Here is a 12,523-nt window from a genome sequence, read left to right as displayed (position 1 = left end):
TCACCGCAGATACAGAAAGATGGCTTAGTGATCTAATTCAGCCTTTTTATAAGGGGCTTCATTCATTCACGTCTGTCGGATCGAATCTGTGTGGTGGTGGAACAGCAACGGGAGGTAAAGGAGCTTGTGCTGAGAGCGACTCAGGCTGCCTTAATGCAATTTGAGTCCAAGGTAGCAAGAGTTTTAAATTGCTTCCAAATGCATCCATTAGCCTGTAGAGAGCATAAGGACAGACGTCCACAGATGTTCTTGTTTTAGCGACTGCGTAACTGCCTGCCTGTTCAGATCAGTAGGAGGTCTCTCTCTGGGTTACATCCTGCGTATAAAGGGTAGGTTAGAAACGTCCACAGTTACATTGATTTAATGGAAGGGAAATGTAAAATAAGGAAACACTTGGCAGTTTTAAGAACAGCTAGTATAAAATAGTTCTTAATGGTTCATAATCATTATTGGTTAAAAGTAGTAGGCAGGCAAAGAAAGACAATACGAGTCATCCTCATTTTACAGCCACAATTGAGCCCCAAATTTATGTCGCTAAACGAGACAGTTAAGTGACTTTTGCCCCATTTTATGACCTTTCTTGCCAAGTTGTTAAGTGAATCACTGCAGTTGTTAATCACACAATTGTTAAGTGAATCTGGCTTCCCCATTGACTTTGCCCACAAGGGAATCACGTGACGACCGAGACCTTTCATCCGTCATAAATATGAGTCCATTGCCAAGCATCTGAATTTTGATCATATGACTACGGGGATGCTGCAACGGTTGTAAGTCTGATAAATGGTCCCAAGTCACTTTTTTTCAGTGCCATTGTAACTTCAGTCACTAAATGAACGGTTGTCGAGGACTACCTGTATTTGTAAGATATCCAAGTAATTTCTGTTTGAGTTTAGGGTTGTCTTCTGCTTCCACCACTGCCACCTCTGGGGATGCTTTAATTCTATACTGTTGCATGACTGCTACAAAGAAGAATAGAATAGATCTGGAAGGGACCTTGGAGGTCTTCTAGTCCAGCGCCCTGCTCAAGCAGGAGAATCTATACCATTTCAGACAAGTGGCTGTCTAGTCTCTTCTTAAAAACCTCCAGTGATGGAGCACCCACGATTTCTGAAGGCAAGCTATTCCACTTGGTTAATTGTCCTCACTGTTAGGAAGTTTTTCCTTAATTCCAGGTTGCTTCTCTCTTTGATTAGTTTCTAGTCATTGTTTCTTGTCCTGCCCTCTCGTGCTTTGTAGAATAATTTGACCCCCTCTTCTTTGTGGTAGCCCCTCAAATACTGGAATACTGCTATCATGTCGCCCCTAATTCTTCTTTGAGTGAGTGAGTGAAATAGAGAAGGTATGAGTAGAAATGGGTTGATAACTTGTAGTTTTCATCTTGGATATGACCACTAAATCTATTTATTTTTAATATTTATAACCCGTTTTTTTCTCTAGGAGCTTAAGGTAACTTACATGGGGAAATCCTGTGACTTAGATGGGCTAAGACACTGACTGGCCCAAAGTCACACAGTGAGTATCCCATGGCTACAGGTGGACTTGAACTTTCGTAGTCTTCACATAGGACCTATTCTGTCACATACTGGCTTTTTCATTGCTACCTAATGAGCTGCTTCCACATTTTAAGAAACAAGCCTAGTCTTGAAGCACACAATAACAACTGATCAGCTTTCCTTTGTGCAAGGGAAAATTAGCTCATTTCAAAGAATGGAAGAAAAAAGAATTGCATAGACTTTTTTTTCCTTTTAAAGCACTTTTCAGAATCCTGCATAAATTGTCTATAGTCAAACTTAATTAGCTTTATATGCTTAATTGGCTCTTTATGCTTTGGCTCTATATTCCTTTTGCCTTTTAAACAGATAGTGTACGAAACAAATTATTATTGAAGGAGACTGTCATCTTGACATCAAGAAGTCCTATCAAGATGAACCAGAATTAATTGATCTCAGAATAGTGTTGGAAAACAGGGCATTAGAAATAAAAAAGGAACCCTGGGAACCCATTAATGAGGGGTGTCAAATCTGAACTTATAGCAGAGACGACCTTTTCAAAATTGGCCATAATTGGTAAGTGGCTCCAGCTAAATTGGGAAACCAGCTTGTATTCTTTCAAGTGCTAGAAAATTAGTCTCTAGTTAGACCCTCCGTTATACTTTGGTTTTGTCCTATACTTCCTCTAGAATGGAATAAAACGTTTGAAAAGGTAACTTAAGACTTTAGGACAAAACCATTTGAGAACAAAATTCTGGCAAAGTACAGAGACCCCTGTCATGCGAGCAGAGAAGCAGAAACAATATTGTATTTGTTTTAGCCAACAGTTTTATCAATGTTGACTAGAGGGTAATCTATTATGACAAGCCTTTACCAAATTATGGATATAAATCTATAAGCAGCGGAGCAGTGGCTACTTAATGGGTCTCTTAGTAGTGTGAGTTCGATAATTGCATTCAACATCAGGTTGCAAATACATTAGGGTCGAAGTTGTATTGTGACATCGCTGCACATGTGTCCGTTTGACATAAATTTGGTTTGCAGCGATGCTTGATTTTCAAGCACACTTCATTAGGAGTTCACCCTATTGTCTTTTTATGTCCTTATTGTGTCTGCTATAAAATAGATACCTATAGAATTTTCATGCATAATATTTAAAATCTGCCTGAAAAAACCCTTCTTTCTCCCGAATTATTGCTGGAACCATAGCACTTCATGGATTTACTATTTGGCAAGTCTCTGCCAGCAGAAGGAACTCTGATGTCCTAAAAGAGGACTCCCCAATCCCTGGGCCATGGCTCACTACTGGCCTGTTGCCTATTCAGAATTGGGCTGCATGAACTAGCTTGGAGCAGCAGGCCGGTGGGCACCTGCCAGTTATGCAACTTGACCTCTGTGTGTGCCAGCCCACCACTTGTGCAAGGGCTGCATGTGTGTATGCACACGGACCAGCCCGTCACTCACCTGGTCCACTTCCCCTATTCCCCACCCCCACCCCCAGGCGGGCCGCCCAGCCTCAAAGCTTGGAGACCACTGTCCTAAAAGGTTCCCTATATGTGCATGCTAAAGGTAAAGGTTCCCCTCGTGCTAGTTGCTCCCGACTCTAGGGGGCGGTGCTCATTCAAAGCCAAAGAGCCAGCACTGTCTGAAGATGTCTCCATGGTCATGTGGCTGGCATGACTAAACGCCAAAGGCGTACGGAACACTGTTACCTTCCTACCAAAGGTGATCCCTATTTTTCTACTTGCATCTTTTACGTGCTTTCAAACTGCTAGGTTGGCAGAAGCTGGGACAAGTAACGGGAGCTCACCCCATTAGACGGCACTAGGGATGCATGCTAAGAAGCCTTTGAAGACCTGAGTCATCCCATGGCATTTTTCCTTCTGCCATGATCGTTTCTTCAGAAAAGGTTAGCTTTTGAATATTAAAGATTGCGTGCCCAGGTAAAGCCATTATCTGCATCCAGTGCATCTTTGAAGGAAAGACCAAAGAACTGGCCAGTTCCCCTTGTGGGTCTGAGCATGCTGTGATTTGGAGGATAACGACACAGCTATGTAGGGCTGCCACAGTTCCCTGTAGGGGGAAGGAAATGGTATGACCTAGTTGTCAGGTGTGATTGTGCCTCTGTTTCAGAAATACTCGAATGGTTCTGACAGTTGGCAGCACCTATCTTGCTAGCTGGGGAAGATCTTTGTCAGAAAGAGTGGATGCCCCCTAAGTTGAAGGCTGTATAGTTGAGAAAGCCTGATCTGCAGCTGGAGCAACACATCTGTTAAAACTGAATATATGATATTCAGTCTTCCACTCTGTGTTGCAAGGCTCAGGTATTTGAAATGGAGACTGGGGAAAACCGATGCTTTTCATACCAGCTTTATATCTGGAACTTACTTCTGCTAAATTGCCCAATTGGTTGGTGCATGCCCAACTATCCTCTACCCTAACCCATAGAACGTGAGTAAGATACTGGATCTCACCCAACGAAACCTGCACAAATCCATGCATTAGTCTTTAATATGGCCAGCAGAGATGGTTTTGTTTGTGTTGCACCAACCCAGCACCCCTCTGGAAACTAAAGCAGTGGACTCGCCCAAGAGTCACTCTACACTCTACAGTCACTTGTTGGGTCCTTTAGGACAGGGGTCTCCAACCTTGGCAACTTTAAGCCTGGTGGACTTCAACTCCCAGAATTCCGAATTCTGGGAGTTGAAGTCCACCGGGCTTAAAGTTGCCAAGGTTGGAGACCCCTGATTTAGGAACCACTAAATGGAGACTTCATGCTTTTTATACCTTCCAAAAAACACATGTTTGTAGCTTTTATGTTAACTCTTACTAGTTGGGTGTGAAATAGGAAAGTCTTTTTGTTGCTTAATAGGAATCTTCTTTAATGGCAACAAGGTCGATCTGTCCGGATTAGCCTCTTTCCCTTCCACAGGTCCCAAAGCAGATCCTCCCCTGATGCTATTAGCAGCCTGATATTTGCTAGGAAGCACTAGGAAAAGTCCTAGGCTTGTAAGGATCTGGAGGAAAGGGTTGCCTAGGGGATGTGCACAGCAGTGGAAGTTCATCCGGTGCTGCCAACCGTAGTAACAGCCTAGGCCCCAGGAGGGTAAGCGGTGTATTCAGCTTGGCCGGGGAAGTGACTTCTCAGCACATGCTAGTGGCAATCTTCTTTGTTGCCTTTTTTTAAAAGAAGGCGGTTAACAGGATGGGCAATGGCTAGAGCCCAAAGAGATGATGGCTGCCTGGTCACAGAGGTCTTCTTTGTGGTCAGGTTTCTTATTGCCAGAGATCAGCATGGATTTCAGAAAACGGGGAGAGTTGTTTGCCCAAGTAAATAAATCAACAAACACTAAATACAGATTTTCTCAATGTGCTTGTGTCCACTTGTTGATGTAATTCACATGTCTGAACTCTCTTGGCATTTTTTAGCTGCAGCAGCTGTTTCCCTGGTGCAATTTTCTTGGCAGCCCTCAGTCAAGCTACAGGGGTGGGTGGGAGAGATGCATTTTTGTGGTTCTGTAACTTCATTAGAAAGGCCTAGAGTGAAATGACTGCTTAAGAATTTAGGTTTGGGGAGCTTTTTGACTAAAATAAAATAAAATAGGGAGCCCCTAAGCCCGTAGAGGTTCTCCATGGCTCAATTTCAGTCCAGTACTGAAAATGTTTGAACCTTTACAACTGCACACTTTTTAAAGGTATTCTGCCCCTGAGAAATCTTATTTGACTTGGCATAGAAAGGTTGTTTTATTCCTGTTGGTGTCTAATAGCAGTTTTGGTAAATAATCCCTGTTTGCTGCAAGTGCAAAGTTGACCACGGTTCTCCTGACTGTGATCACCTTCACTGTCCAAAGCAAAAAAAATAAAATAAAAAATTGATCCATGCACATTTGATCTATGATCAAATAAGGTTTCTCGGGTACCTTTAAAAAGTTGTAAATGTTCAGACCTTTTTTTAGTACTGCACTGAAATTGAAACTTGTAGAACCTCTATAGCAGTGTTTCTCAGCCTTGGTAGCTTGAAGATGGGTGGACTTCAACTCCCAGAATCCCCCAGCCAGCACTGCTGGCTGGGGGATTCTGGGAGTTGAAGTCCACCCATCTTCCAGCTTCCAAGGTTGAGAAACACTGCTCTATAGGCTTAGGGGCTCCTATTTTATTTTATTTCAGGCATACTGCACAGAGAAAAATAGTATTTAGCACTGAAACCATGAGCCAGGAATATATACAATACAATTTCAGAGCACCAGGTGAAGAATGCTCTGACTAGCAAACTGAACATTTTCTAATTTCACAAAAGCATTTTTTTAAAGCATGTGTAAGCAAGGCCTTTCACTGAGTTTTTGACTCCTGGAGATTGCCTGGACAGCAGTTTTCTTGACAAGTTTTTTTTTGGGAGGTGGCTTGCCATTGCCTACTTTCTAGGACTAAGACAGAGTGATTGGCCCAAGGTCACTGGGCTGCCTTCATACAGGACTAGAATTCACAGTCTCTGGTTTGTAACTGGTGCCTGGTGCTTTAACCCAGAGGTCTTCAAACTTGGCAGCTTTAAGACTTGTGGATTTCAACTCCCAGAATTCTCCAGCCAGCATAGCTACACTAAATTGACCCTCTTTTAAAGGCAGTATTTTTGCCTATATTCCTCGCAATCCAACAAGCACAGAAATTGGGGAGGGAAAAGACCATATTTATATAGCCCGTTTTGTTTTGTGTTAAATTATTAAGCTTTACACCATCTGCAAAGTTTAACCGAGGGTCATGTTGTTAATAAAATATGGGACATTTACATAAATGACAACATTAATGTACAGTTAATATAGCAGACATTATCACAATACAACAGGTTTTTTTGTACAGGTAGCTAAATCAGCTATTTAAAAATGATTTCCCCAAATGACAAATTTTGGGGTATTTTCTAACTACTCAATGACAAACCTTACACTTTTCTATGATCTGGAAAATGTGAGGAGCTCATGTTTGTTTTGCGGATCCAGATTTGAAAAAATGACAGATTTATAGCTTATCTTTTTTTTTTAAATACGTAGGGCTTATTCTGCAAAGTAAATGTGTAGGTAATTCATACAGTTCTCATGTTTTGATTCCTCTCCACCTATTCCACTTCTTTCTTGACCCATTTATAAATATTTTAGTTAGGTATTGCCTTTGTACCATGTGACTTACATGCATTATGCAAACGTACCGAACTCTTTAGGCACAGGTTGTAACCGATAAAGGAGCAAGATAATTTGAGAAAAATAATTTCCCCTCAGTTAGCTTACCTGCTCAGTCACAATTATGGCTTGTGTTATTGCTGAACTGCTCCAATCTTTATAGCCTTAAACCAAATGTAATAAGCAGTGGTGGGCTGCTGCCGGTTTGGAGCAAACTGGTCCGAACCGGTAGTTCTGACCAGGGCTGGCCCTGCCCATGCACCCTGGCGCTATCACGTCCTATATAATCGCCGGTTTTTCGATGCACACACACACGTACGCTCACATTTGCGAACCGGTTGTTACAACTGGCAGCAGCCCACCCCTAGTAATAAGTATTTCTAAACATGGTTCATTCTGTAATGAATGCTTTTCTCTCTGTTAAAAATGAAGATTTTATGGCGAGGACCTTAAACTCCCAAATAGATAATTATGGGGAAAGCCTCTCTTGCTTCTGAATCGTCTATATATTTGCATGATTTCCATTACTCCTTTCCCGGAATACCACAAAAGCTCTTGTGCCGTGCACCTAGCTCCCTTCCCATTTGACTTGACTTCTTTCCCCCTTGATTAGTTTGACGATCTATCCTTCAAAAAATATTTGATTTATGCATATTTCTCCAACTGGTAACCGTAATCCCTTTGTTAATACTCAATCATTAAAACTATATCCTAAATTACTATTTTCTAGCCCATTCAAAGATGGAAGCAAAATGTTGAGTATTGGAAAGAGGGGAAGCATGTTCCTATTTCAGCTATTTCCCATGTCAACCCTTAAATTTCAATGCAGACTGAAGTGAATGTGGAGGGATATGAAAGTAATTTGTCCCAGTCATACTGACTTTCTGACTCAAGTGGTGAGATGACATGTGCAAGAGTCCTTGTTCAATTATTTACAATGATTTAATATTCAAATGTGGACCCAGTTGGGCCTGATTCACCTACACTAGCTGAAATCCAGTTTAGTGAGTTGGCATGCTATCACATGCAGCAAATGGTGCAGTAGCAGTATTTAAATGTGGCTCTCATTCGAAATCGTACAATTCAGGTTGCATGTGTACTTTGCATGGAGCTTGATTATTGCTTGCAACTTCCAGTTCTAAAAATGATAGGCACAAATATACAGTCTTTCTATACAGAGATCCCTTTAGCTGGAATTCCCTAGTCGTATTTCTGTGTGTGATGCACATAATTCCCAGGTGGACGGTGATCCAGATCATAAGCACCAGATCAGGCATTTCAGGCAGTTTTTGCTATAATAGCATTGACAAAGCAAGCCCCACCCCATTATATACAGCTATAATGCAGAAATGAGAGAAATTCTATCTGCAACAACCAGTATCATAGATACCACAGTGTGATGGTCTTAGCAATAATAATTTGCACAAAGATGTGGGTAGCTGTAAATATTAGTGACACCAGGTTATGTTTTTTTTAAATACAAAAATGGACAGCCAGAGCTAGTTAAAAACTGAGGCCAAAATAACCTAGAATCTGTTAGGTAGCATATTATTGTATCTTCAAAACTAGCTTTTTTTTTTTTTTAAGCTTTAGCTCCTACCGAACCTGCACATCTCAGTGGACAAAGCAAAAACCAGATCTGTTTGCAGCATGGCACTCTGGTGGAATCGGCTAGCCCAATATTAGACAGTTTGAGTAGCCAAAGTCGAGAGAAATTGGAATTTCTACATTCATAGCCATTTTTTTTTTAAAAAAACAACAGTCCGTCCTCTGGCTAAATGCCAACTATGGTTTGTGCATTCTTCTAAGCCATCTTTTGGGCACTTAGAAGTGAATTTCCCCCTGAGTTCTCCTTTCTGATGCGTACCTAGCAGAATAGCAGCATCCCACCTCAGATTCTGCTCATCCGGTTTTAGCTAAAACCTTTGTGGCATGTGAACACTTTGCAGAGTTATTTTTCTTGCCTTTGGATAAGTTTGCTGAGGTGGTGGAAGAGGCACTGTCTTCAGAAGCTGGATGAAGCAGCCATGATGGGGCCAAGATCCCATTTCAGTGCAGTTCAATGAGCAGGTGCTTTCTTTAACAGCAGGGCCACGGATCTTAGCAATTACACTCTTGAAGTTACATAAATGGATTGAAGTCTGCTGGCCAAAGTGGACTGCAAATCCTGGAGAGGATCCAGGCCCTGAACCCTACTGTTCCTGCCATAGATGAGCTGCCTGAACGATTCCTGCTGCACCAGGGAGTTCATATGCTTGAGAAAAAAGCCTTCGCAAAAAGAGGCCAGCTCTGGAGCATTATGGATCTATAAAAGACAAAGGGATGCTGTGATAAAATACATATTAGGCAGCTGTCAATTATCTCCCCTCTCTCCCACCCTTCTTCCCCCCATGCAGCTTCATCCTGATAGCAAATGCCTGAGAGTATTTTCATCCTGTGGTTAAAAAGTACTATTGTTTGTGTGTGTGTGTGTGTGTGTGTGCACCCACTTTCTGTGTGGCTATTCCACAGGGATATTTTAAAATGGTTAAAATGCCCCCCCCCAAACTCTCTTTTCCTTTGCTGCTTGTTGAGCCAACGTAAAGGAAGCCTTAAAAGGGAATGAGCAACTGGTTAGTGAAACTGCCGGGCTAATACAGGCAGTCCTTGTTTACCGACTATAGGGATGAAAAAGTAACTTTACAACCAATTCTCACAATTGATGACCTTCACAGGGCCAAGGAAAGCTGAAGGAAGTTCATAAACAGAGTCACGGTTTCACTTAGCAACTGCTTTGCTTAACAAGTTGCCGGCCCCCATTGTGGTGGTTAAACGAGGATAATCTGCACCTGTTTGGTTATGGGAGACTGCAATTAATGTGGAAGAATGATGACTAGGTTCCAGAGAATGCATAGTTTTAGCAGTCAAACAAACTTGAGGCCTGTAAGATGGATCTTACGAAGAAAAGAAATTACTAAAGTAAACCCAAGTGAGAGAGGTAGTTCCCAAGCCTGGATCTTCATATTCAGCTGCCACCCATGGAATTGTGTATTATTTTGCAATACTTGGCTTCCCCATATAAATAGGGGAATCTTTCCTAAGACTGGTCTTCTATAAGATCTCTTACTGGTTTCCAGCTTCTGATGCATTTAAGGCTGTTTTTCCAATTCCTCTCCTAAGATCTGGCGTTTCTTATACATGGAAGTTGACGAGAATGTCCTCTTTACCTTGGCATATTTATAGATGTGAACACAGCTTTCAGTATTGATGGTCTGAGCACACAGTATCTCACAGTGCCGCTGGAGGCCATCCAACTGGAATAAACTTGCAGCTGAGAGCAACTGGCCGGGATGAAAGAAAAGGCATTATTTTAAAAGTCTGCTCATTCCACTGACATGCAATATCTCTAGGTCATCCCTGAGCTGAAGTCCTTTGGGTGACATGCAAAAAAAAAAAAAAACTTAAAATGTAACACACCTTAAAAATGAAAAATATCAGTGTGTATTAAAAAAATAATAAATGAATTTTTAGAACTAAAAGTATTTACTGGGAATGGAGGAAAATGCAGAATAGGCCTCACTGTCTCATTTAGTTTAATCTCACTTGAGAGGGGCCTTTCAAAAGGATGTCAATGTTCATGTATACACGGGAGGAGAAATTTTGCAGCCCTATACATTTTGGGGACTATTTCAAAAGCTGTCTTTGCAACAATAGTTTTTGTCCTGATTTATCAAATCAAATTGTTAAAGGCATCTGAGTCACAGAGATACACTAGTAATCATGAGGGATTAAGTAATGTCTCCAAACTGCATTTTTCCAGAAAATTCGGAATGCTTAATTGAGGAATAATATACCCTAATAATGCCTCTGTCCAAGGTTGCTGGGATGGGAAGTTTACTATATGATAACATATAGTTTCCTTCAGATCAAATCCTGGATATGCCCACATTTGTGTGAGCACATCTTTATGTTTGCAACAATGTGGATGTGGTTTGTCATTGTTGCCTTCTGGGATATTCGCGTGTGAACCCCCAAAACGCAATGTGAGCACCCTGTGCATGCGCCCCCCATGCATGCCCTGTCCCCTGCGCATGCACAGCAGAGACCCAAAGACCAGCTGGTTGGCGCGTGCGCATACAGCTGGGCTGGGGTGATGGCTGGCGTGCCCGCAGAGAAGGCTCTGCATGCCATAGGTTCGCCATCACGGATCTACACAAACCATCTCTTTCTTGGTGTAAAACAATTCCAATCTTCCTACAAATGTAAAAAATTTCCCATTCAAACTATATTACAAAGATATTGCAATGGTGTGATGGCTCCATTTTGTGTGTATGTGAAGCTCTGCAGTTTAACTAAGCTCTTCAAGCTGTAATTGTGTTGTTCAACCACAAGTCCCAAGGTCTTACATCTACATCTACGTGGCTGACTCAGCGGTCTCATCCTTGTTACTACCTCAGCATGATGAAGACTAACTTCCTTATCTTTTTTCTCAAGGTTATTTCTACTTGATTATTCCCAATATCTGTCATTACTTTAGCCTTGGTGCTTATCTTTAATCCCCTCTGCTTGCACTTTACATTTTATAATACTTTGTTAATCTCCAAGTTGCCAGAGGGAGCTCAGATTGTTCCTTTTTTTTCTTAACTACTACACCATTTTCTTCTTTTTGACTGTCCCACACATTGTTCAGCGCTGCAGGCTATCTCCAAACAAATCAACAGCTCCATCACTCGCAGTAATTAATGGCTTGAGATAACAATTTCAAACTTTAGTAAGTTGGGGAAAGTTGAAGTAAATCCTTCATTCATACATCAATTTATATCCTGCTTTTCTACCCAGAGAATCTCACAGGACACGCATTGAATCTGAGTTGCTTATTCAGTCTACATTTCTGAAAACCGGTCTAAAATATTTTCATCACTTTTCCATCAATCAAAGTAATTTTTGTGCTGTTTTGGTTTGCAAATGGATTGGATGAACATTTTTAACTCTAAATTCATTTGCTGTATGTGCAGACGAGTGTCCCTGCAATTAGCACCAGTTCTGTAATGAAGACACATTAGCCATAGGTCAAAAGTCAATGAGAGGCAAATGCTCACCTCTAGGATATCAGCTATGGGGATTTCCATGGCTTCCATTCCTCCATAATATAAATACTGCATCAGCATCTATAAGAAGAAAGGTAGAGCATTAGGAAGTCTGTAGTTTCACTTAAGAGGAACTTACTGAAATGAAAACAAATGCAACATGCAGCATTAACCCTCCCTTAAAAGATGAACCATAATGTTTGATGTTATGTATGTTGACGGCAACAAGAGTACTTTATGCACAAAAATGGAAGGACACTGATTCTCACAATGGATGGAATGGCTGCAAATGTTGATGGAGTTAGCAGAGATGGCTAAATTGACTGCTTTGATTAAAGAAAAAAAATTACTATTGTTTCTACTTGGAAACCACTTCTGGACTTTATGCTCGAGGTGGGGAAAAAATAAAATTTTGATTTTGGGTTTTACTGATTAGATAGGTTTGTTGTTATAGAAATGGTTAGTTTATACTATTATGTTAAAGTAAAAAGTTGAGATTTGATGCTTAGTATCTTATTCTACTGTACCAAAGGGAGTCGGAAGTCAATGTATTTTCTTTTTCCACTTTTCCCTACACTTTTCCCTTCTTTTCTCCCTCCCCTATTTTCCTACTATTTTCTTTTGTAGTTTTGTATTTTACAGTATAAACTATTTTTTTTTTAAATAAAGATCAACCCTAATAGTGGATAACCTGGCTCGCAAAGACTTGTAAAGTTAATAAACCCTGGTCAATAGAAACACTTCTATCCTCACCTAGTTCATTGCAACATAACTACAACCAAAGATGCTTCCCCCCCCC

At 41.1% G+C, this 12,523-nt stretch overlaps 1 protein-coding gene across 1 annotated transcript in view; it reads right to left on the bottom strand.

Moving 5' to 3' along the window:
• Nucleotides 1-6,227: 6,227 nt before the first annotated feature.
• ABTB2 (ankyrin repeat and BTB domain containing 2) overlaps nt 6,228-12,523 on the bottom strand; it is a 150,812-nt gene continuing 144,516 nt past the window's right edge. Inside the window, exons 15-17 of the mRNA XM_034417345.2 lie at nt 11,737-11,805; nt 9,865-9,978; nt 6,228-8,963 (exon numbers count right to left, since the gene is read on the bottom strand). Coding sequence (XP_034273236.2) covers nt 8,766-8,963; nt 9,865-9,978; nt 11,737-11,805 — 381 coding nt within the window. The 3' untranslated portion in view covers nt 6,228-8,765. The remainder of the gene's footprint in view (nt 8,964-9,864; nt 9,979-11,736; nt 11,806-12,523) is intronic.

This window comes from Pantherophis guttatus, chromosome 1, assembly GCF_059756535.1.
Source record: "Pantherophis guttatus breed Tessera chromosome 1, ASM5975653v1, whole genome shotgun sequence".
NCBI classification, from domain to species: Eukaryota; Metazoa; Chordata; class Lepidosauria; order Squamata; family Colubridae; genus Pantherophis; species Pantherophis guttatus.
This window is presented reverse-complemented; position numbering and strand designations above follow the sequence as displayed.